Here is a 26,565-nt window from a genome sequence, read left to right as displayed (position 1 = left end):
TGCACAAATAACAATCACGAATCAAGCAGCCCCAAGGCACAAGTGGTCCAGGAGCTCCCGAAGAGGGAGTGCGAGGGGGACAGGCGCAGGAGGCAAGCAAACACAACATGTGATTGGTGACAGTTACAGAGCTGCCTTATTTAGTCTCTGGCATTGGAAAGTCCCTGGTTATATAAGTTCATTGGCTGCTCCGGGTTGATTAAGTTCTGTTTTTCTTTATTATAAATATTTACAAGAAATAGCTCAAGTTAAGTTTTGCTTACATCTGCCAATCCAGCAAAGTTCAAGGTCACTTAGGAAGGTTAACTGGCTTTGTCTACTCTGGACCCTCCAAGCCTGGCTCCATTTTAATTTTACACTATGATCATTGATACAAAAAAAAAAAAAATCAAATGCAAGCCAAGACCCAAAAAAAGAAATCCAGATTTTTGTTAAAATGATTCAGCCGAGGGCGATTATTGTGCTCCTACAAAAATGATCATAGAACACTCTTTTATTTTAAACACAGAGAACTTGTATGTATTAAATGTTCACGAAACAAGATTCACAGCTCTTCTCAGGAACACAAGCATCCTTTGCTTCATGAGGACATCAGGGCCTCTGCTCGTCACCACCAACAAAGGGCCACCCCTTCTTCTGGGTTTTAGTTAGAGTGTTCATGGCTCTGCAGGCACCCGGCCACACAGGCTCTGCTTCAGTTCCTGCCACGGCCTCTCAATGAACAGCGTCAGGGCCAGCCCAGAGACAAAGGTCAGCACACAGTGTCCAGTGAAAAGATAGAACTGCAAGGGAAAGGGGTACAGCGGATACAGTTTTACTCTCCAATTCCCTCGGGTTTGGATCTTAGAATGTGTCATCCTGGTTATATGAAATGGCTCTGTAGAACAGACAGTCCCAGACATTAAAAAGTAAAATAAAGATGTCACCCTGTGTAAAGCCCTTCCTCTTTCTCCCCCAAGTAAAACAGAACAATCAATCTCTTTGGAAAAGCAAACAGGCTTCTCACAAAGCTGACACTTTGCTGTGTCACTGAAGAGAAAAAAAAAAAAAACTGTGGTTCTGTGACAGAACTGGGGACTGGGTCCGGGGCTAACTCACCATGTTGGAATCAGTGTAGTGGATAAGAGTCTCCTGAAGTGCATTGTGCAGGATGATCAGAACCGGGTGCACCAGGTAGCAAGCGTAACTGATGCCGGCCAGGAAACTCCAGATGTCACAAGAAAGCATCCTTTTCACCAGACCTGGAGGGGACACGCACTGCCTCATGAAGCCACAAGCCCCTCTCTCAGATCTTTGGGGGCCCTTATTCAGCCTACGGAGTCTCTAGGCTCCCCACGACCCCCACCCCACTGGGTTTTTTTCTTCCCTGTTGCTATATCCCCAGCATTAGAACATCACTTGGCATAAAAACAAGTATACAAAAGTACTTTTTGTAATTAAGTGAATAAAAAAACAAGATGGATTCAGAGATAAAAGATGGATTTGCTCTGAGCAGAATCCAAATTAAGGTGATCCAAGATATCACCAGGCAACAAAACAAAAAACAGTTGGAGGAAAATTAAGTCATCAAAGAGCCTAATCTCAGAGAGGTACGCCAAGCACACAAGAAGGCCCCGCGAAGCCAAGAATCCCACGCACAGCGGTGAGCCACAACGGACACCAGCAAATTGTCATCACTTTGTTAGTGGAGCTAATGCAGATTTTATTGGTTTTGTAGTTTTATGGTTATTTTATAAATTTTTTTGAGACTTTATAAATGTATGTGCTATAAGTATAAGAACTTGTATCCAGATTTATGTTTGTTTGTATTTAGGTAAAATTAGGATAAAAATAACTGAGGCCAACATGAAAGATCCAAAGAATTTATAGCCCTTTAGAATAAGTCCAAACATAAGTTCAGGGGCCACAGCTAAAAGTGACAGGATTTCAGCCAAAGGAGTAACATGGTCAGGAGATGAATGGTCATCTAAGGGACCTGCATGGTCTATGTTGGTACCAACTAAAAATGATTGGAACGATCATTTGAACCTATAGATCCTCCCTCATCCTGAGAGTCTCAATTAGACACTTCTTGAAATGTCACCTTTTTATAAAGGTCTTCAGGAATATACATTTTCTCAAAACTTATCTGAACACTTAAATCTCCTGCATTCACTTACTGATCAATATATATATATATTTCCTGGTAGTAGGGATTGAACTCAGGGGCACTCAACCACTGAGACATATCCCCAGCCCTATTTTGTATTTTATTAAGAGACAGGGTCTCACTGAATTGGTTAACACCTTGCTATTGCTGAGGCTGGTTTTGAACTTGCAATCCTCCTGCCTCAGCCTCCCGAGCCAGAGGCAAGTGCCACCGTGCCCGGCCTGACAAATCTTGATATCTTGCAAACAGTGTTGGAGCCGTGAACCCAGGATAACAGTCACACCTGTACCTGTGGATTGACTCATGACAGCCCCCTTTGATACATCACTCAGGAATAAACAAAAGGGCTCATTTGGCACCTGGAGGAAGAGAGACCGTCACCTTACTCACACTAATGACTGAGAAAAGTCACTAGCGCCACTGTAATGATATAGCTGCAGATTTGTTCAGTCTTCTAACAAGCAAAGTCATTCTTCTCTCATGGTCATTTGCATCAGCTAGTCATTCTTGAGAGCAGCAGGACACAGCAGACAGGAATCCCGTGACATTTGCCACAGTACTGTGAACGGCCAGGGCTGGGCTAGGGCCAGTAGCTGCTCACATTCTGAGGCTCTGGGAACTACTTGGGGGCATTGTCCCAGAATGGGGAAGGACCTACGGCTGTGGTCAGGGGATCTGAAGTTCACCATAAATGAAGACACAATAGTCAGCAAGAACGCAGCCCTCTTCCTCCTCAACATCACCTTCATATTTAAGGGAAAGCTTCGAGCACTGGGACATTGGCCTGGGGAAATGGCTCAGTGTTAGACATTTACCTTGCAAGCATGAGGCCTTGGGTTCAAGCCCCAGTGCTGTAAAGTGTGTGTGTGTGTGTGTGTGTGTGTGTGTGTGTGTGTGTGTGTATCTTACAGCCAGGCATGGCAGTGCACACCTGTAATCCAACACACACAGGAGGCTGAGGCAGGAGGTTTGAAAGTTCAAGGTCAGCCTCAGCAACTTAATGAGACTCTGTCTCATTAGAGAATTAAAAGGGGCTGAGGATGTGGCTCAGTGTAGAGTACTTGCCTTGCATGTGCAAGACTCTCAGTCCAATCCTCAGTACTGAAAGATAAAATAAAATTGGAATATAACAGAACAAATTATCACTAGATTAAAATTCTCAAAAATTCAAGAATTATTCTAATCAACATCCAAAAGGGGGAATGTTGCTCAGTATCGAAGCGCACCAGCCTTTGACGTTATACTGCCTTGGGTGCTCCTTCTAGCTCGGCCACTTCCCAGCTGTGTGGCTTTCACTTCATGCATTGTGTTCTCCTAGAGAAACAGAGCTCATTATCGGTGTACCTCTTAGGGGCATGACCAGTGTTACCTGGGGTACCACAGGTGACATTTCCCACAGGACCTGGTGCACATCCTGGGCTCCACCAGCCATGTTAGAATCACACCATGTTTCCGACCCCTTTGCTGAGGCTGATAGGTTTGGGTTCCCAGGCGGGGTCTAACCTCTTCCCACCAATGTTCTCAGAGGGTGAAGCTGTCGTGCCTCTGCTGGCCCTGGCTCTTCATCCTCAGGGATTCTGGAAAGTTCAGGGCTGCAACTTTTTGTGGACACTGCCTACCAGCCTAAGTCTTGCCATCTGCTGACCCCATGCCCTCTCTTCCTTCCTATCAGGAAAACGTTAGAGATCTCTAACCTGGAGATTCTTTTCTTTCCATTTTCACCTTTATCTGCTTGACTCCAGCACCTCAAAAGCTGATTTGACAGCAGTAGTTTCCCGGTTATGGAAGGGGGTCTTGGAAACTTTGACTTTACCTCCTCAGAGGAAGAGACGAAGGCTCAGGGTGGGTTGACCAGAAGTCTTATTCCCTGGCACTAAGTTGCTGTTTTCTTAGTGCATTTCTCTACCTGAATTCTTTCCAACTTCTAAACTAGCTTTCCTGTCTCCAGTAACAACTTTGTCCTCAGAATTACATTTGTACACAGACCAACATAAAATCTAAAACAGTATGTGGGGTGTTTTCTCCAAGGATATACACAAATGGATGTTTCTGAGTCAGTAGGAGCCATTCATCAACCACTCCAGTACAGAGAAGCCCCTCTGGGTACACACGCTGTGGTTTAGATTTGCCACCCTGTGTGAGCGCCAGAGCAGGGCCCAGGGCCACCTCCTACCTCCATAGCCTTCCTGGCACGCAAAGATGACCCAGCCCACAGCGGCAGCCCACAGGGTCCGGTGGAGGGCCTGGTAGACTGCAGCAGCCACCCAAGTCTCAGCAGAGAGATCGTCCAGCACGTATGCCAGAGTGACAACCGTGAACAGGGTCAGCAGGGAGCAAGTCCACCCCAACAGGGCCTGCACCTATAGGGAAAGGAGAAGTGGCTCACAGCCCATTGAAACCATTGTGCATTCATGTCTGCTTGTACATACTCACTTTTTTTTTTTTTTGGTGTTATTTCTGTCGCTTCAGAAACCTCAACTGTGTAAATTTGACTCAAGTAGAGGACTCAGCTTACCAGTTGCCACAGGTGAGCAATGGGTGGGCAGAGAGGTGTGTCTGACTGTAAAGGGGTGGGATGAGAAGGTGACGCCGTGTGGTGATGAAGAGTTGGGCCTTGGGGACAACACGGCCCAGAACTACATGTTCATAAATGAATATAGGTAAAATGGGTGGGTCTATGGATTGTGCCCATGTCGATTCCTGGGTGTGGAAATGCACCCTTAGCTGTCACTTGGTACCTGGCTGAAGGCTGCACAGGACCCCTCTGTATCCGGTGAATCTACAACCATCTCAAAATGAAGGTTAAAAGAGAAAAAGTCAATTAGGTCATGCTCTAACCTGCTTCTACCACTCCTGACCTCCCATTCTGCCTCTTAACCAGAGGTGGCTCTTTGCTGAATCCTGCCCCACCTAAGTGGGAGAGCCCACAGGCCACCTTACCTGCCTGAACTGTGCCCTAGACACCAGGGCACAAAATGTTGGAAGGGAGAGTGGGGAAGTTCTCAGCTCCGACAGCTCCCTGACTTAAATGCCACTGCTTAGTCTGAGGTCATGGATCTTACGCCACCTTTCTTGACCTTTTTATTTCCAAATCATCTTCCACGGCTCTGTCTTGCTTCCCCATGTTCTAGTTCTCCAGCTGCTGTGATGATATCTACTGAATGGAGCCAACTTCAGATCAGTCCACCATCTAGTCTCTTAGACCTTCTAGGGTCTCCGGCTCTTGCCCTAGTTTCCAGCTACAGGGAAGGAGAGGCAAACCCTCAGAGGCTCTGAGCTCTGTCAGCCTAGGATCCCCTTCAGCCCATTGCTAGGTCCTTGGTCTTGACAGCCCTGCAGCCTTATAAAATGCATCCCAGCTGCGTGCTCTCTCCCTGCCTTTCTTCTACCAGTAGTGCATCCTGCCTGAACTCATCCCAAGACATGGTGCATTGCACTCGGTCCTTATTTTAAACCTTCTTACGCTTGAGTTTGTTCCACCTAAAGTGTCCCTGTTGTTCTTCTGCTGTGTCCTAGTTCCCCACTCCCTGTTCCTGACATTGGCCCTTGAAGTGGTTCCCCATGCTCCCTCTTCATCTTAACCTTTCCCCTTTGCTCACACTCATCTTCACACCCCACGTAACCTGGACTATGTTGAAACAAGCCTTCAGTGATGCTCTGTTATAATCTACAACTGAATACTCTCCTTCTATGGACTATCATATACCCAACCTATTAAAAAGGCACATGGCCCCTGTATACTCTTTACTTCTGGGTAAATCCTATCTCTTGTTCCTGCCATGATCAACACAAGAAGGTTTTTACAAAGACCAAGGTCCCATCTCTGAAATGTCTGTGAGGTACACACACAACCGAGGCAAACAAAAGGAGGGTCTTACAGAAGCATTTGGGCAGGAGTTGTATCCTGCTAGTGCAATGGAACTCCTTGCTTCCGCTGGAAAGCAAGTTCTCTTTCATTCCTTCATTTATTGAATGGCTTCAGTGAGTTAAGATCTCAGAACCAGGCGCCACAGATTCAGAGGTGAGTAAGAGATGCTGTGCCCTCAAGGAGGAGAAAGATATTGGCCAAATTATATTATTATGTGGTGAGCATGTAGGAACATGTAACAATGAATCCCACCATTATGTATAATTATATGCACCAATAAAAAATATTGTTCAAAAATAAATTAGAAAGATAAGAAGAGACAGAACCAGGCAATGTGCAGGGAGGGATCCAACCCAGCCGGGAGGGATAAGTGAAGGCGACCTATCTGAAAACCTTAAAGGAGCCTTTGAGGATAGACAGGAGTTAAATCAGGTGAAAGGGAGGGGCAGTGGGGGAAGTTGGAGGGTGGAAAAGCACGTTCCCAGCAGAGAAGGAAGCATGAGCATCCACAGAGATCAAGAAAGAGCAGATCTGGGATCAGCACACCCAGAGGCAAGAAAACTAGTGAAGAAATCTAGGGAAGAGACAACAGCTTCAACAAAGTTGGCTTCAGAGGTCCTGAAAGCACAGCAAGAGAAACAATCTGCAGGCTTTCCAAATTGGCCGCACCAATTTGCAATCCCACCAGCAATGTACAAGTGTACCCTTTTCTCCACATCCTCGCCAGCACTTGTTGTTGTTTGACTTCATAGTGGCTGCCAATCTTACTAGAGTGAGATGGTATCTTAGGGTGGTTTTGATTTGCATTTCTCTGACTGCTAGAGATGGTGAGCATTTTTTCATGTACTTGTTGATTGATTGTATATCCTCCTCTGAGAAGTGTCTGTTCAGGTCCTTGGCCCATTTGTTGATTGGGTTATTTGTTATCTTATTGTTTAATTTTTTGAGTTCTTTGTATACTCTGGATATTAGGGCTCTATCTGAAGTGTGTGGAGTAAAGATTTGTTCCCAGGATGTAGGCTCCCTATTTACCTCTCTTATTGTTTCTCTTGCTGAGAAAAAACTTTTAAGTTTAATTAAGTCCCATTTGTTGATTCTTGTTATTAACTCTTGTGCTATGGGTGTCCTATTAAGGAATTTGGAGCTCGACCCCACAATATGTAGATCGGAGCCAACTTTTTCTTCTATCAGACGCAGAGTCTCTGATTTGATATCAAGCTCCTTGATCCATTTTGAGTTAACTTTTGTGCATGGCGAGAGAAAGGGATTCAGTTTCATTTTGTTGCATATGGATTTCCAGTTTTCCCAGCACCATTTGTTGAAGATGCTATCCTTCCTCCATTGCATGCTTTTAGCCCCTTTATCAAATATAAGATAGTTGTAACTTTGTGGATTAGTCTCTGTGTCCTCTATTCTATACCATTGGTCCACCCGCCTGTTTTGGTACCAGTACCATGCTGCTTTTGTCACTATTGCTCTGTAATATAGTTTGAAATCTGGTATCGCTATACTGCCTGATTCACACTTCCTGCTTAGAATTGCTTTTGCTATTCTGGGTCTTTTATTTTTCCATATGAATTTCATGATTACTTTATCTATTTCTACAAGAAATGCCGTTGGGATTTTGATTGGCATTGCATTAAACCTATAGAGAACTTTTGGTAATATCACCATTTTGATAATGTTAGTTCTGCTTATCCATGAACAGGGTATATTTTTCCATCTTCTAAGATCTTCTTCTACTTCTCTCTTTAGGGTTCTGTAGTTTTCATTGTATAAGTCTTTCACCTCTTTTGTTAGGTTGATTCCCACCATTTGACCCTGCTATTGCCCTTCTCGGACTATTCCCTGAAGACCTTAAAAGAGCATGCTACAGGGATACTGCCACATCGATGTTCATAGCAGCACAATTCACAATAGCTAGACTGTGGAACCAACCCAGATGCCCTTCAATAGATGAATGGATAAAAAAAAAATGTGGCATCTATACACAATGGAGTACTATGCAGCAATAAAAAATGACAAAATCATAGAATTTGCAGGGAAATGGATGGCACTAGAGCAGATTATGCTTAGTGAAGCTAGCCAATCCCTAAAAAACAAATACCAAATGTCTTTTTTGATATAATGAGAGCAACTATGAACAGAGCAGGGAGGAAGAGCAGGAAGAAAAGATCAACATTAAACAGAGACATGAGATGGGAGGGAAAGGGAGAGAAAAGGGAAATTGCGTGGAAATGAAGGGAGACCCTCATTGCTATACAAAATTACATATAAGAGGTTGTGAGGGGAATGGGAAAATAAACAAGGAGAGAAATGAATTACAGTAGATGGGGTAGAGAGAGAAGATGGGAGGGGAGGGGAGGGGGGATAGTAGGGGATAGGAAAGGTAGCAGAATACAACAATTACTAATAGGGCATTATGTAAAATTGTGGATGTGTAACCGACGTGATTCTGCAATCTGCATTTGGGGTAAAATTGGGGGTTCATAACCCACTTCAATCTAATGTATGAAATATGATATGTCAAGAGCTTTGTAATGTTGTGAACAACCAATAAAAAAAAATTAATTCAAAAAAAAAAAGCAATCTGCAGGCTGAGGCGGTTGGCTGGAGCTGGAGGAGTGGTCCGTGACCAGGAGGCATGGTCTGTGACCAGGAGGCGTCCATGCAAGCCCAGATTTCCAGCTTGAGCAGTGAGCTTGAGTGGTGAGCCAGAATCACTGCCCACAAGAGAGCCAGGGAAGGAAAGATGGGCTCAGGGCCCACATGGAAGGCAAAGGAACAGACTCCCCCTGTTTAGACACCTCCCATCTTGATTCCCAGATGGAATCATCAAACCTGACCAGGAATCCTGTCTATAGAAACTGCAAGGATTTACAAATCCAACCCACTCTGTCCCCTCCCACGAGGGCCTTGCCATGATAATCTCAAGGGCATGCATTCCCAGATCATTGTCTGAACCAAAGTTCTAATGGCGGGGACTCCACTGAGCTCTAAATTGGAAGCTTGGTAACAGAAACTCCTTGAAGAGAATTGGGATCTGGCAAGAAAATCAACTCCTTCCTATCTTTTAGCACAAAGATACATCCACAACACACAGCAGCACAGTAAATTACCCTATAGTCTGATTCCTCCTGCCCGTGGCTAGGATGAGTGTGAACAGATGGCTGCACCAACCCAACCAACCCAGTGCCCTTACAGGGAGGCATGGGAAAACCACACCTTGGTCTTGAGAATATTTGACTGATGGTTTTGGTGCATGAAAATGCTCAGAAAGAGGCCCACCAGGAATGGTCCATATCGGCAGTAGGGCTTGGTGTAGTATTCCAAGAAATACATTACAGTCTCATTTTCACTGAAAAAAAAATACAAGAAAATAAAATAAAAGGTTATGTTTCTTCTAGATATAGAAATGGGAATCTCTGAGATGTCCATTGAGGTAACCAGCAAAACCAAAGGTACATTTGGGCACATTTGTTCATTTATCTACCAACAGTGCCCTACCTTGGGCTGCTGGCTTGTCCAAATTCCATGCCCAATTCCTAGGATATAGAATGACATTGTTCACTTTAAATAACTGTTTCTGATGGCTGATACTCCAGGATAGCTCTGAGAACATGATGCCCAGAAGAGACTAATATGAGGGAAAAGCATTCTGAGAGGTCCAAGCTGGGCTCTTGAGAAGATACCAAAGAATATTCTTGGATGCTGTGATTTCCAAGGTATGGTCCCCTGACATTAACAGCAGCATCATGTTTAGAACTTATTAGGAAGTCAAATTCCTGCTTTTCCCTCCCCTGACCTACTGAATAGGAGGAAACTGGTAGAAGAGCCAGCCATCTTGCGATAAGAAGCCTTCCAGGGGACTCTGATACCCGTCAAGTTTGAGAAGCACTACCTATGGAGTGTCTGTCACAGGAAATGTCCAGGTTACACTCAGGCTCATTAAATAAGAAACTCTGGGCATGATACCCAGAGAGGAAGATGGTCAAAGCTCATCTGGGCTTGCAAAGCTCAGCCTCGATTGGGAACTGTGCTTTAAATGTATCACTGTTCCCCCACCAAAGCTAAACATGCTCTTAGCTCTGACTCCCCTCACCGCCCATGCAGGGACAACCAGGCAGGGAAGTTTCCTGAGGATTAGTGAGTGGTTCTTCTACATAGCTGCACACTAAAATACCTGGGGAATGCTTATGAAAGTCAGTTGTGTGGGCTCCATCTCCAGAGATTCCCAAACAATTGGCCCAAGGTAGGGCTAGAAGCACCAGTAGGATCTAAAACTTCCCAGGGGACTCTATAGTGCATCCCACAGAGGGAACCACAGGGGTAGGCATGAGTAAGCCTCCTTTCTCCATCACCTGGACACACCCACAGAGGCAGATGACATTTATGGGAAGGGCATGGCTCTCCTGGCCAAGAAGCCTGCTGTGTAGTCATTCATTCATTCATTTAGCAACACGTCCCGCCCACTCACAAATACATAGGGAGCACTTATGTACCAGGCCTGTTCTGACCATTTTATATGGGGACGTCCATGAAGGAGACTCTGGGAATGTGACATTTGCACAAACATCTGAAAGAGGTGAAGGAGAAAGCCCTATAGAGATCTTAGATCCTATGGAAGAGCGTTCTAGACAGGGTGTAGGACAAGTGTGAAGGCCCTGTGCCAGGAGTGTGCTGTGTGGTGGAGGTGAGGTCAGTGTGAGTCTGGAGGCAGCAGGCAGGAGGGTGACAGATGAAGCCAGTCACTGGAGGAATCAGCCCAGATGGCTGACCTGTCTGATGCTCTTCTGTGTCACTCTGCTGAATTGAGAATAGATGAGCTGGTGATTCCACAGCGTGGTTATAAGGAAGATCATACACATAGCTCTCGGGGAGGAAAAATAGCATCGTGGGTAAGGTCCTAGGTTCAATCACATCCAGGCCATCTAGAAGTAGCCTTGTCACCTCAAAGAGTTAGCCCCTAATTCCTAAATTCCGATCCTTCCATCCAACAATAGAGCAGCGATTCACACACTAGAGGAGAAGCACCTTTTCGCCACGCGGGGGCGCTCCCTTCCTCTGAGAAGCATTTCCATGGGCGGCGGCGAGAGTTCAAGAGCACCCCTCGAGGCAAGTTGCAAGGTTCAGAAGTTTGGAAGCAACCGGCTTTCTCAAGCAGATGGAAAATTTCCCACCCAGCTTTCCCACGAGCCGAGCCGGTGGACCCAGAGCAAGCAGCCTGGCATTCAGCCGCCCTCCCTGGGAGGTCTGCCATGGGAGGGCAGGAGAGGGACAGGGGGACAGGCTGGGAACCGTTACCTGGCTGCGGATGGAGACGACACGGGAAGTTTGTAAGCCAGTGTGAGCAGAGCAGTGGCAGTGAAAGATGCCAGGAACAGCAGGGCCCCGAGGAGGACAAGCACACGTTTGCTTCTGCAAAGAAGAGAGGACAAGAGGAGGAGGGCCCTGCGGGTCCTTGCACCACCTCGTTTATAAAGCCTGACAACCCAGGGAGCTCCTGCTGGCCTCGCTTTGCCAGGGGGTGGGGGTGGGGAGACCTGGAGGATTGGGGCGAGCTGGGCTGAAGTGGGAGGACCTTTACTAGCTGTGTGAGCTTGGACAGGGCCTTCAACTCGAGTTTCCTTGTCTAGAAGCTTATGGTGCCGCTCAAAATGAGGCCATGCCAGGAAAAGTCCTTTACACAATACTATATGGAGGTAAATGGTTGATTAAAGAGAGAAATGAATTACTCAAGGCAGAAATGAATTGTGGACACCCGCACTCACTCCAAGGACGTGGGAGGGGGACAGAGTAGGAAGAGGATCCTGGTGTCCCGCTGCCAATCTGGAAGCAGGCCAGAGATAAATGGGTGTGCACAGTTCTTGTGGAAGTAGGATTGGGGATAGGGAAGAAGAACAAGAAAGCAGGGAAAGCCAGTACAAGAATTCTTCCAGAATGTTCTTCAGAGCCTCATGAAATATATCTCAGAACTGGCCTGGGGATGAAAGAGGGAAGCATTTTTCCAATGTATTTTATTTCCCATGGGTCAAGGGTGGCCTCACACAAATTAGTGCTTGTGCACTTTGGAATTTTGCATGTGTAAGACTAGAGGGTCCCTGGAGTCCCAGCTATAATACTGAGAGGCTCTGGTAAGAAAGAAGAGCTTTGAGAACCCAGGCTCTGAGCAAGGTGGAGTCTGTACTGGTTCATATAGTAAGGGTGGGGACTAAGAGGCTCTGCAGTTTTGTAGAAATGTCAAACACAGGTGTCTCGATTTTTAAAAAGTAATTCATCATTATGACTCAAGAGCCCCAAAGACATTCATACCCTTTGGCCCAGTAATTCCTCCTAAGGATATGCTTTCTAAAGAAATATTGGAGTTGGAGGTAAATGATTGCCATGAATATATTCATCAGGCCATTATTGATAAAAGCATAAAATTGGAAAGAATCCAAGTATTTAACAATGGGAGAAGGTATAAGTAAATTACAGTTCATTCAGGAAATGGAATGTTATACAGGCTTTATGATTATGTTTTCTAAAAGTAAAATAGTACAGGGAAATGTGTGGGTCACAAAACTATTAAATAAAAGATAGAAACATATTTATACAGAACATTTTCATGTATATAAAGCTGGGCAGAAAAAAAATATCAGTAGCATAATCATCAAAATATTAACAGTGATTTTGCCTCAACCTCAGTGACGAGAGACTGGGTGACTGTATCTCCCTCTCTTAATCCTAATGTTTTCCAATATTTCTTAAAATGAAAAAGTACTTGGACAAGAAAAAAGAATAATAAATCTCTTAAAATATGGCATGAGTGGTCCACAAACTATAAATCTCCGCATGAATTATTGAGGCCATAAAGTATTTCTAAAACTAACAAAAATTAAGATGATAAATATCCAATGTGGGGAAGCAGGTACCCTGATACATTGCTGAGTGTGCTGTAAATTTCTTTTCTTTCCAGAGAGCAATCTACAGTAGGTAACGAGCAGCACAGAATTGCTCCTACCCTTTGACCTAGTAATTCCACTTGGAAATCTGCCCCCATGGAAATAACCAAGAGAAGAAGTAGTGTGTTCAAAGACATTCATTGCTGTGCCATTTATAATCATGAAAAACTGGGCTCAATCTAGATGCCCAGCCACAAAAAAATGACATATAAATCCCAAATCTGACAGGTATGCAGGTTATGTCAATACGTGGAAGTGTTTATAAGAAGAGTTGACGTGGAAAAACCTGAATGGTAGATATTACCTACATGCTAATTATAACTCTGCGAAAAACGTACTGAGCTGGGCCATAAAAAGAGAATGTGGAAGAAGGTAAATACAGAGGACATGGGACCTGCATTTCTGAAAAGCTCATTTTATCAATTTAAAAAATCTGCTCTACACACAGCTAGAGCACTTTCTTTAGAATTTCAAGGGGCAGTTATCCCAGTTAGACTCACTTTCTGTAGACAAGGACAATCAGCGGTGTGGTGAGGTGGAACTGGAAGTCGTTGGCAAGGTACCAGGTCCAGCCATTACACTGCAAAGAGAAGCCAAAGTGACCTCTTGCCTTCAGGTCTTGCCTCCTGCTCCACATCTCCCACCTGCCTGGACTTGGAGGAAGAGCTCAGTAGGTGGTTGGGATGAGGAGCTGATTGGGGAAGAGAAAGAAATTTGAGCAAGCGCGATTTCCATCCCTTGGTCCATGGATCCTTGGACCAAGTCTGGATCGTACATTTTACAACATGGAGATTCGGACAGTTTTCTCTTTTTGTTTTTAAAAAACCGGTGATCGTCTCTTTGAACCGTTGTGGGAACTGGACTCCATCATGTTACAGGAATGTGCAAGGTAATTATCAAAACAGTGCAGTGGGAACTCAGCAGTTGGTGTTATTTTCTTTCCCTTGCCTGGTCTTCGCCCCCAACTTTAGGTGGCAAAACTGTGCTCATTTGGAACCACGGCATGGCTCCAGGTGCACTTGGGTGGAAGCCCCTGTGTTCCCATACAGGGTCCACGTGGGATCGTCTAGGCAAAACCACATGGTAGGAACTGTCCATGGATATTGAGAAATAAAGTAGTTACCTCCACTTTTCCTTCAGTGTGAGGAAATCACTGGGGACAGTTTTCCTGTGCCTTGGACCCCAGAGTCCCAGGACGCTCGCCCTTCTGCCAAGGAAGGGGCATCTTTGTCCACAGTTGAAGACAAACTTTCATGGTGGGGAAAAGCATGAGTAGCAGTCTTGAGGGCCCTGGCACCCTAGCTTCTGGGTATCTAAGGTGGACTTCACCTCAAAGAGGTAACTGGCTTCTGTCCTTGTCCCTGATTCCCATAAATGGTCCAATGCAGTCTGCTGGGAAGACAGACTGTCTCCCAGGACCCCTGTCACCGATGGACTGCTCGTCAAAGCTGCTGGGCATTGGCCATTTTATTAGTAAGTGGTTACGTACAATAATTAGGGACCTGCCACACTTAGAAATTTTTCTTTTTTGTTCCACTTTCAAGACATTTGAGGAATTGGTGACATGATTTAATTACAGCTATTTCAGGTTTTTTTTTCATTCCACATTTATTATGAGGACTCTGGGGGTCTGGGGTAGACACAGCATGTACGGAACTTGTAGTTCTGAACAAGCTCTGTCTGGTCTGGCTAGAAATTGAGTAGAATTTCCTATGGTGAGGGTGTGGTGGGAGGTTCCACCCCAGGAAAGGCTCTTGGTGAATATGGTGAAGATGGTGTCCTTTCCTTTGGGGTGAAGGACATGCACTGGTATGGGACCCAAGATGGCGTGGGGGCTGTCCCCTTGGGACATGGACCTTGGCGGTTACCCCTCACTAACACTACTATGCCCTCTTCTGCTTCTCACAGCAGCTTCCCCCTGTGTAGACTGACACAGCTCCACCCCCCTGGGAGATGGGACTCAGGTTGGCCCTACCCCGTGACTGAGGCACGGGTGACCCACCTGCCCTTACAAAGCCAACAACTCGAGACTTACCGCATTCTGGACGGACACAAAGTTATTTAGCAACAGCAGATTAGTCCACCAAGCTTGCCAGCAGTTATCCCAGTGGAGTTTGGGTACTTCCCAGACAGGTCCCCAGGGAACGACAGGGAACAATCCAACCAACAAGCACACTGAGTACAGGTGAAGAGGCTGCAATCTGGCAGGAAAGAGCAGGAGAGAGGAGGTGACTCTCCAGAGGTCCGCTCAGCCCTATGGTGGGCGCCTGGGGGACGGAGGGTAGGTGCTCTACAACAGACTGTGTCGGAGGCCAGCCTCCTGCCAGCACACTCCAGCATTCAGACATCCAGGGGTCCAGAATCACTGCTAAGCTGCTCCCATGTGCTGTGTCAGTGCTACCTCCTGACACAATCACCGTCATTTACTCAGCAAGTCGTGGATATCTGCCTCTGTGATAGAAGCCTTTTAGATACTTCTAAACCTCAGCCTATCCAGTCAGGTAACCCTTTCCTCCATTTTACTGATGAGGAGATTAGGGTGACTTGCCCAGGGTCACCTAACCACACAGCAGTGCTGAGATCTGACACGGGTTCGTGTTCTTTCCACAGGGCCTCAAGCAATAACAACCTCCTTCCTCACTCCCTCTTTCCCTCTCCCCTTCTGGGGCTTCGTCTCTTCCTTCCTTCATATCCCTCCTGCTCCCATGCAGGACTCAAAGTAGTTACGAAGGTGAAGCACAAAACTCCAGGTGTCTAGATCAGTGTGGCTCAGCGGAACTGGAACGTGAACCCCTTTTAACACCCCCCACACACAATTTGGCATTTTCTAGTAGCTGCACTTTACAGAGTAAAAAAAAAAGGCACAGTTAATTTTAAGATCACTTATTTAGCCCAAAATATTATAATTTCAAACATGTAACCAACCTAAAAATGTATTAGCAAGCTATTTTATATTCTTTTTTCTTTTACTAAATCTTCAGAACCCAGCACATACTTTGCACCTGAGGGATATCTCAGTTAGCCACTGGTGTCTGGCAGAGTTGGGAGTGAGGTGTGACAGGGCGTCACATACAGTTCTGGAAAGGATTCTGGGTGTACTGAGGTCAGATCACTCTTTTTAAAAAATACATTCTGGGCTGAGAGTGTAGATAGTAGTAGGATGAATATTTAGCAAGGCCCTGGGTTCAATCCCTAGTACCACAAAAAAATAAAAATGAAAGAATACATATGCAAATGCTAATTCACAATAAGGCGGGGGGCACTAGGGAAGAATAGCATTACCTTAGATCAGGTAGAGGGAAGTGATGGGAGGGGAGGGGATTGGGGATAGGAAAGATAGTAGAAGGAAACAGGCATTATTACTGTGTGTGTGTGTGTGTGTGTGTGTGTGTGTGTGTGTGTATATATATGTGACTGCATGACCAAAATGATTCTGCAACATGTACACTCAGAAAAATGAAATTATATACCACCTATGTATGATGTATCAAAGTGCATAAATGCATTCTACTGTCATATATGATAATTAAAACAAACAAAAATTTTAACTAAAAAATTAATATTAAAAAAAGAATACTTCTTGATATTCAGTGTAGTTTTTCTCTAGTAGAGCAAGTAGACCCCACAGAACTTCTGTTATGGTTTAGATATGAGCTGTCCCTCAAAAGCTCACTGTTAGACAATCCAAGAAGGTTCAGAGGAGAAATGACTGGGTTGTAAGAGTCTTAACCCAATCAGTGATATAATCCCCTGATAAGGATTAACTGAGTGGTAACTGAAGTGGCAGGGTGTGGCTGGAGGAGGTGGGAATTGGGGCGTGGCTTTGGTATATATTTGTGTCTGGCAAGCGGAGTCTCTGTCTCAGCTTTCAGTTCACCATGATGTGAGCTGCTTCCCTCAACCACTCTCCCCCACCATGATGTTCAGCCTCACCTCGAGCCTTGAGGAATGGAGCCAGCCTTCTATGAACTAAGACCTCTGAAACCCTAAGCCCTAAAATAAACTCTTCTTCCTCTATAATTGTGCTGGTCAGGTCTTTAGTCACAGCATTGAAAAAGCCAACTAACACAACCTCAGATCATCTGGGTGCGGCATCAGGGCTGGGTGGGGTGCAGGCAGGACTTGGAGCATCTCCACCCACAGCTGCAGGACAGTAAATCAGTACCAAGCAAAGAGACCAGGACCATTGGGCTCCTGGGCCTCTGGGCAATTAGAGCATCCTACACAATGTCCACTGGGCATGCGAGGAACAGAGATGGAATTGTTGATCAAAGAGAGAAAAAGCAGGTGAGGATGTCAAGCGCACCTTCCCAGATCAGCTCACCTCAGTGTCTGCTTGGGCAGCAGCCTCCCTGGGCCTGGGCCTGCCCTGCCAGCCATCTGACCAGAGCCACTGCAGCTGCTCCTCCGGGCCTCTGGCTCCCACCTCCCTGGATGCCCTTCCCACCATCTGCCACCTCCCTCTCCCTGGGGAGAGTGTCCACCCTGCTCCCCTCAGAAGCAGCACTCAGGGCAGATGCAGTCAGGGGGGACATCCCTCCTGCCCCACCCCCGCAGTGCGCCCACCCCTTCTCCATCCACCTCCCCTGGTACTTGTGAAAATGAAGGCTCAGAATCAGTGGGTCTCGGGGGGATGGGCCAACACTGCTGGGGGAGGGCAGCTACAGGGAAAGAACCAGAGCATGACTTCTAGTTTTGCCTTAAGTCTTCACATCTGACTTCTCTTTCTTCTTCTTTAAAAGAAGGATGATGCTTTCTGCCCCCTAAGCGTTTTTGAGAATGGAAAGAGATAAATACAAGGGCAGTTTGATACATAGTACCATAGAATGAATATGTGCTGTTTCTTTTTTTTTGGGGGGGGGGTGGGTACAGGGGATTGAACCCAGGGGCATTTAATCTCTGAACCACACCCCCAGCCCTCTTTATTTTTTATTTTGACACAAGGCCTCACTACGTTGTTAAGGATGGCTTTGAATTTGTTATCCTCCTGCCTCAACCTCCAAGTCCCTGGGATTAAAGGCGCGTGCTACCACACCTGGAGTAGTACACCTTTATCCAAGCTTCCAGGAGAGTTAAAGTCAAAGTGGGTTTGAAAAGTGGGATCCTTGGACCAGGGTGTAGCTTACAGTAGAGCATGTTGCCTAGCATGCATGAGGCCCTGGGTTCAATCCCCAGTACTCCAAAATAAATAAATAAAATAAAAATAAAGAAAGAAAAAATTTAGAGGCATCAAATCACCAACTCCACTTGAAGGAGTTTACCCCACAAACATACCCATCCAAGTCATTGTCTTCTTGCCTAAGACAAGAAGCTTATAAATTACCTCCTTCCCCTCAATGGAACAGGCTAAATGCATAACATAATGCCATGCAGGTGACCTCTAACATCAGCGACACCAAATCATTAAGTAAAAAAGCCACATGCAAAACTGTACAACATGTAGGACAATGCTCTTAGGGGTGGGGAGCGGGGGGCAGTGCTTACAAATACAAGGAAAGTCTCCACTATAATTCAATTGTTAACAAGTGTGTGCTGTGGGGAGTGAGGCTGGAAGGGGAACCCCCTTATTTTAGTTACAATCTTCGACCACAGTTAGACATTGTTCATCAGAAGCTATAATATAAAACAATTTTTAAATGTGGCTCTTAGTCGGAATTATCCTGCAGCTCTCGGGTGTCTATGCCCTTCATTTATTTCCCAGTAGATGATCTTTTTTCTGATTTTCCCCCAGCAGTGGGGTTTTTGAATATTCTTATAACTTGCAATAGCTCCCAACTGGTCTCCCCACTCCGGCCCTGCCCCCTCACGCCCGGCTCGCTGTGGTGCAGCCAGGGTGAATCTTGTAATTTGACTGGACCACTCCCCTGCAGACCCCTTCAAAGGCTTCCATCTTAAAACAACGTGGAAATTGCTCCCCCAGGCCCCACATAACATGCCCTCTGACCTTATTCCCTCCTGCCCTCCAGGCCGCTCGCTCTGCTCCCAAGAGTGTGTCTGGGCTCCTTGAAGTCCTTCCAACACACCAACTGCACCCCTTCTCAGGACTTTTGCACTTGGTTCCCCCTGAGCAATTCTTTGTATAGAAAATTCTTTTTCTTCTTTCACAGTCCTGGCCCAAAATCACCTTCTCTGACTACCCTTCCAGAAGAAGACCCCACCTCACTTCCCTCTCCAAATGACGACTTTGTGGCCCTCGTCACCACTGACCCATTCTCCATTCACTGGTATGCTGTAACTTAATGTTGAATATCTATGTGTTGACTATGTTCCTCAACTTGGGAGGAGTTTATTAAAACACTGAATCTAGAACAGTTCCTGGCACACAGTGGGCCTCCAATGAGTGAGTGGACGAAGGATCTAGCCTCCTGTCCTCTTGGAGTACTACATCCTAACCAGGTAGAATCAGGGAGTTCTGCTGGCATGAATGAGAATACCTGAATGTCCCAACCCATGGTGGTTTTGTCCCTGGGAACCTCACAGGCTGTGAGTTCAGACTGTGTGTTGGTGTCAGGTTGGAGTCATCTTCTTCCTAGTCTCACTGCAATCTGCCACTGTTCCGGAGTTCTCTGTCCGACAATACTTCCATCAGGCACCATGTTGCTCAGGCCAGGAAATTCTAGATTTCTCCAGTCCTTACTCCCTCTGCCAATCACCAGTCCAAACCCTGCTCTCCTCCCTGGATATCGAAGTAATTTACCCACAAGTTCTCACCACTCCTCCACTCCCACTGGGGCTTCTCCTATCCCACTTCTTTATCTGCTTGTAAAAACCCTCCTGGATTCCTCCATCCTAACTCCAGATTTTTCTCCTGAAGCAGGTTTCCCAGAGAAACCTGCCAGACGATGGGATCTAATCCCTAATGGTCTCCAACTTTGGCCTTCAAGCCAGTCCCTCTCCTTCAGGAATCCTCAGAGAAGAACAGGCTGCTTAACCCAGAGCCTGTCACCCAAAAGACATTGTGCATTCTATCCTTCCCAGGAGGAGGGCTAGATTTGATAGAGCCTTGGAAAAAACCACAAGGACCATGGTAAAAAGCCAACAAAGGTCTACTCCTGAGCTCATCCTCATTCCTAACCAATAGGAAGGAAAAGGGAAAAGAAATAAATAACCACAGTAACAATGGTAGCTTATACTCACTGAGGGCTTACTACCCACCAAGCATTTTCTAAATTCTTCACATGCATTATCTTGATTAATCCTTGTAAGAGTCCTACAAAGTTAAGAGTGCCATTATTTGTCCCATTTCAGAGATGAGAAAACTCAAGCACAGAAAGGCTGAGATGCTTACTCAGTCACACAGCAGTGTCTGAGCCAGAATGCAAGGTCAGCAGCAGAGCTATGGCCTCGGCTCTTGCCCACTTCATTTAAATCACCCTGAAGATGGCTTTCACTATTTTGTGGACAATGTGGTGGACCAAGATGGGATTGGAATAGGAGTCCTGAAAGTGGGGTTCCAGCTCAACTCTAAGCAGGACTGAAAAGATGTATAAGTGGGAGAGTTGGAGTACAGGTGTTGAAGTCTCCTTTTCGCCTTAACTTTGACATCACATTCTATCACTGCCACTTTGCCGTCACTGGTTCAGTATTGTGTCAATCTTGGAATCTTTTCTGCTTCAACCAACCCCCTTCCCACAGGAAGCCATAATTTCCCGCCTCCCTCTCAGCAGAATGGCCATTCAGCTGAGCTTTACCCAGTTCCCTTCCTGGCTGTGTCTTCTTTTATTTTTATCATTACTGTTCATACTCTCATTTACAAGGTCCAGTGTCGGCCAACTCGCAGTCACACTGATTCTCCAGTAGCATATAGATATCATGGAAATTGGTAGCACTTTTATCAAAATCTGCTTTCCATTATTTGAGGAATAAGGGAGCTTTTGCCAGTGGAAGATACAAATTTCATGGCATTTATTCTACCAGAACTTGAACTACACACACACACACACACACACACACACACACACACATACACATTTTTTGTATAGGGGATTGAGCTCAGGGGGACTCGACCACTGAGCCACATCCCCAGTTCTATTTTGTATTTTATTTAGAGATAGGGTCTCATTGTATTGCTTAGTGCCTCACTTTTACTGAGGTTGACTTTGAACTCGCCACTCTCCTGCCTCAGCCTCCTGAGCCGTTGGGATTACTGGCGTGAGCCACCACACCCAGCTAGAACTTGAACCATATTAAATCAGCAAAAAACAACTGTATTTAAGGAAGAAAAATATTTTCTTAGTATATTTTGCTTTGGAAATTCTTTCAAAAGAGGATTAAGCACTGAAAAAAAATAAGAACTTATTATATAGCTACAATGAAGTAAGAAATTATATAAAAAACCTACCTTATAAGACGATTAAGAAAGTATCTGAGTATGACTTTAGGGGTTAGTCCTTTGTCTGAATTCTGTTGAATCTTTAGAAATGACCTTGCACTTAACCAACCACTAAGAGAAAGAAAAGAGGAATTACTTATCAATAACATAGTTCATTTGTTGATAAATGGTCATGTCAGTCAGGATAGACTAAGTGATACTGCAGTAACAAAGCAGCTCCAAACCTTAAAGCAACAGTTGTTTGGGTTGTTTTATTTTGCTTATGAAACATACAACCAATTGCCTGGGACTTGATATCTCCTTGCTTTGGAACTTAGGCTGATGGAGTCGCTGCTGTCTGAAAGTTCACCAGTGACCATAGCAGAGAACAAGAGTTCTGGAGGGTCTTAACTCAACAGTTCAGTTCTAGTCTAAACATGACACATTTAAAGTTCTCAGCATAGGATTTAAAAGCACTTTGCATAATGGCAATACGAGATGCTACTTGTTAGTCAGAACTAGTGATGTGGCCCACCCAGGCACAGTGGGGCTTGGAGAGTGAAATGTTGCCAAGTTCCTGGAGGGTGGAGTTCCAGAAATACTTGGTCAACAATGCTGATAGCTACCATGTTGGTCTTTTCAAGTAGAAACGTCAAGGACTTCCATTTCTACAGTATGGCATCACCTTCAAAGTACTTTCCCCAATGAGATTGCCTTTGCTTCTGCAGCCACACCAAGAATTACTTCCAATAAATGTTTACTGAGTGAATGAACTCACAGGTCTATTAAGTCAAAGGGAAGACATTATCATTCCTCATCCCTAACAGGAAAAGTGAGACTCAGAGATGATTAAGTGGGTTGCTCAAGATCACAGTTAGAATTCTTAACCGACACATCCCAGTGGCAAACTCATGACAGACAGAATGTTCAGCAAGAGGAACGGAGGCGGTGGGTCATGCCGCTGAGTTATAACTTTTAGGTGAGCCAGTGCGTGAGTGAGTTGCCCAACCCTGTGGCATTTGGACCCATGACCTTTGTGGGTGTTTCTCTAAGGATCAAATTTATTTCCTATTGCAAAACAAGGCTGCGTGTGTTGGGCCCAACTTGGAAGGGATCCTGGAGGGCTGGAGAATGTCTTCATTCTCTCCCTGCTAGATTTGCCTTTGAAAAGCAAGTTGGATTCATTATAATAGGAACAAAATTTATAGAGACATGTAAGAAAGAGTGCTGCAGGGTAGAAGTAGGACAGCCAATTCTGATTCCGGCTTCCTCTTCATTTCAGAAAAGGATAAATCAGGGCCATCCTTTCTTTTCAGAGAGACTGGCACTCCTCTCTACAGCCTGGTTGCTAAGCAAAGCCTGGGTCTCACTCTGCGTTCGGGTGTGCACCGCCCAGCCTTCAGGTTCATAAGCAGAGGGCGCTGAGAAGCCTGGCAGGAAAACAGGCTGCGGGCAGGATGATGGGCTGCAAGAGGCTACGTCCCAGAGTCCTGAACAGGATGGGAATGGAGATGTGTGAGGCCAGCTGGCGAGGTAGGAAAGGATCCCAAACAGTCATCCACTAGTCACTTTTTTTTTTTTACAGTGCTAGGGATTGAACCCAGATGTCCTCTAGAACTGAGCTACAATCCCCAGTCCTTTTATTTTTAATTTCGAGACAGTGTCTCATTAGGTTGAAGATGACCTCCTCCTCCCGCCACGCCTCCCAAGTAGCTGGGCTCCATTAGTTATTCTTTTTTTTTTTTTAATATGTTTTAAGTTATAGTTAGGCATAATACCTTTATTTTATTTGTTTATTTTTATGTGGTGCTGAGGATTGAACTCAGCACCTCACACGTGCTAGGCGAGTGCTCTACCACTGAGCCACAACCCCAGGCTCTTTTTTTCTTTCTTTTTTTTTTTTTTAATTAGCTACACATGACATTACAATGATCTTGGCAATTCATACATTTGAATCAATTGGGGTATAATTTCTCATCTTTCTGATTGTACAGATTTCAGAATCACATTGGTCAGAATCACCTTGCCATTAGTTATTCTTAAAGACAATCTGCAGTCTTGGTTCTGATGCATAAATATTAGTGGTGTGGCAATTAAAAACAGCTTCCATGTAAAACATATTAGAGGTTGAATATCTGAAATGCTTAGGACAAGGAGTGTTTTCAGGTTTTGAAACGTTTGTACATAATGAGTTATCTTGGAAAAGGAATCCAAGTCTAAACACAAAATCCATTCATTTCACACACACGTAGCACATGTAGCTTTGAGGCAGCAGCATGTTTAGTGTGCTTGCATTTTGTCTGCAACCTGTCACATGAGGCCGAGTAGAGATTTCCACTTGTGGCATCATGTTGGTCCTCGAAGGTTTGAGAACAGTTTAGATTTCAGATTTTCAGATTTGGCACGCTCGACCTGCATTCTTAGGTTCTGATTGACACCTTACTTGCTGGGGAGATGTGGACAAATCAGTTCATCTCCAAATACTGAATTTCTCATCTGTAAAAATGTAGATGATATTGTTCCATGGTTCAAATAAAAATTTTAATTAAAGGCAAATGGGACCCTTCTAAAGGAACAAAATAAATACTGAAGGAAAAAAGTCACAGAGACAGGCAGTAAAAAAAATAGAAACAAATAAGGACAAAGAAGAAAGAAATGTCTTTGACTCTAGACGGGAATCAGGATCTACCTCGTTCCCCCATCTGTCATCCCCAGCTCTTCCCCCACCCACCCTGGGCTCATATGGGGCTTGACCTTAGCAGGCATCAGGATCATTTGGGGGGCTTGTGACAGCCCAGACTGCTGGTCCCACCCCCTGAGGGAGTGGGGTTGGGTTGGGCTGGGCCTGAGAATCTGCATTGCTACCAAGCTTCCAGGTGATGCTGATCTGAGCATCACTGGTAAAAGGCTCAGCTCTCTTCTGCCCAGACCAGTCCACATGTGAGGAAGGCAGTCCCCACATATTTGGAGTATTCATGGATGTTTGGCAGTTCAACAACTTTGGCCTGTGGATATAGGGATACATGAGGCTACTCGGTGGCTCCTCTGGTGGCACAAGGATGGCCAGTGGCTGTTCATGTCCTTCATCCTTCCCTCCTACTGGCTGCTTTCCCAGTCTCCAGATTGGTGCTGGCCATCTTGGTTTGTCCTTGCCAGCTCTCCTCCCAGGGCTCAGGCCTGCCAGTCAGACCCGTTCCAGCCTATGGCATGGGTGTGTATGTGTGTGTGTGTGTGTGTGCGCGCGCGTGCGTGTGTTATGTGCATGTGCATGTGTGCATGCCTGGTTTTGCCCTTTCAGGGAAAAGAGTTCTGGTGTCTGATGCTGTCCCACAGGCAGACCTCCCCATCCTCCAGGGATCCATCACAGGTGTCCTGAAACTGTGTACGTCACCTGTCTGTCCAGACCCCACTGTGCTCTCTGGAAAAGTCTAGTGCCCAGTGGCTCCTGCATCAATACTAGATTTTTTGCCGAGTGCTCTGAACTCTGCCTGACTGGGCTGCTCTCTCTTGTCACCTCGGCCACCTTCTAGCCTGAGCCACTGCCCTCACAGGTAGGTCTCAGCTCATTCTGCACCCCACTTGCTCTGCATGATAAAGAATTATCACAGCAGAGTCTTGAGATAAAACAATGAAGAAATGATTCACTTCAATGATTGAGCAGCATTCTATGGCCAGCTTTGCTCCAGGCCCTGGTGACACAGCAGCACACATCACAGAAAAAAAGTCCTACTGTACATTCCAGTGGAAAAAGAAGGAGAACAATCAATCAACCAATCAATAGTATGTTACATAAATAAAATCTCAGGAAAAAATGAGCTAGAGAATGCTGGAGGAGTTCATTTTAAATGGGGACCAGGGACAAGAAACACTTGGCTGTGAAGGTGACATTTGAGAAGACATCTGATGGAGAAGAGAGGGCAAGCCACCAGGAGAGTAGGGAGGTAGGTGTTGCAAGGCTGGATGGGGATTAGTAATCCCTTACTAGTGCTTTGCCCAGCTGGGAGCTAGTTCTCGCCTAACACCATGGTTCATATACTTTTGAATTTCCTGGGCTTGGAAAAAAAGGTTTTTTTTAAATGTGAAAACATTGCTCTGTTGCTATGGTTATTTGGCATCTCCATCATGTACCCATGTGTCCCTTTCTCTTCAGTCATTCCCAACACTATAGCTATGCCCTGAAGCATTCTGTGGATGACCAACCACCCTGTGTCCCCCACAAATCATACAGTCCCGCTCCATTCCTTTTCTCCCTTAAACAGCAAGATGTCTCAAAAGAGCTCTCCACAGTAAGTGCCTCTACCTCCCCCCATCTTTACCCCACCCTGATGGGCTTCCATTTCCAGCACTTCACTGGCCATGCTCCTGATGAGGATACCCAAATTCTCCAGCTGCCAAGTCCAGGGATCACTTCTCTACATATTCAGCTCCCAGTGCTAGGTCCCTCTGACCACACCCCCTCCTTGAGCAGCATTCTTCTCTTGACTTTCTGGTGTCCACAGAGTCTACCATGTGCCCCCTTTTGCAGTCAGTCATTCTCAAACTCCTTTGTGGGCTCCTCTTCTTCTTCCCGGCTTCTAAGGGTTAGGACACCAGAGACCCTGGTATTCAGTCCAGATCTGTCTTTCTATTACCCTCCTAGTGTGATCAGTTTTAATACTATGGCTTTAAACCCCCCTCTATCCCAAGGACTCCAAAATCTATGCCTCCAGCCTTGACATTTCCACCCATCCCCATAGTCATATAGTCAGTCATAGTCTCGTGACATCTCCATGTGCATGTCCCAAAGGCCCATGTCCCAAACAGAAGTCTTATCCTTCTCCTCCCTGCTTCTCCTCCAGTGTCACCCATCTCAGTGACTGAGTCACCACAGACTCATAACTGAAGCCAAAACTTAGAAATGGTCCCCAGCTCCCCTGTTCTCACACTTCACATCCAGTCCATCAGCAGGTCCTACCAACTCTACCTCTAAGACCGATCTTTTTTTTTTTTTCTTTTTTCTTTTTTTTTTAATTGGTTGTTCAAAACATTACAAAGATTGCAGAATCACATCGGTTACACATCCACATTTTTACATAATGCCATATTAGTAACTGTTGTATTCTGCTACCTTTCCTATCCTCTACTATCTCCCCTCCCCTCCCCTCCCATCTTCTCTCTCTACCCCATCTACTGTAATTCATTTCTCTCCTTATTTTTTTCCCATTCCCCTCACAACCTCTTACATGTAATTTTGTATAACAATGAGGGTCTCCTTCCATTTCCATGCAATTTCCCTTTTCTCTCCCTTTCCCCC

General features: G+C 45.5%; 1 protein-coding gene across 1 annotated transcript in view; it reads right to left on the bottom strand.

The window, feature by feature from the left end:
• Positions 1–477: 477 nt before the first annotated feature.
• Positions 478–26,565, bottom strand: part of LOC308631669 (O-acyltransferase like protein-like) — a gene marked incomplete at its 5' end in the record, with an annotated part of 30,566 nt that continues 4,478 nt past the window's right edge. The window contains 8 exons of the mRNA XM_081263036.1: positions 478–782; positions 1,099–1,241; positions 4,323–4,509; positions 9,243–9,375; positions 11,322–11,435; positions 13,462–13,541; positions 14,997–15,162; positions 21,303–21,404. Coding sequence (XP_081119162.1) covers positions 657–782; positions 1,099–1,241; positions 4,323–4,509; positions 9,243–9,375; positions 11,322–11,435; positions 13,462–13,541; positions 14,997–15,162; positions 21,303–21,404 — 1,051 coding nt within the window. The 3' untranslated portion in view covers positions 478–656. The remainder of the gene's footprint in view (positions 783–1,098; positions 1,242–4,322; positions 4,510–9,242; positions 9,376–11,321; positions 11,436–13,461; positions 13,542–14,996; positions 15,163–21,302; positions 21,405–26,565) is intronic.

This window comes from Spermophilus citellus (assembly GCF_964194105.1).
Source record: "Spermophilus citellus genome assembly, chromosome: 12".
Taxonomy (NCBI): Eukaryota; Metazoa; Chordata; class Mammalia; order Rodentia; family Sciuridae; genus Spermophilus; species Spermophilus citellus.
This window is presented reverse-complemented; position numbering and strand designations above follow the sequence as displayed.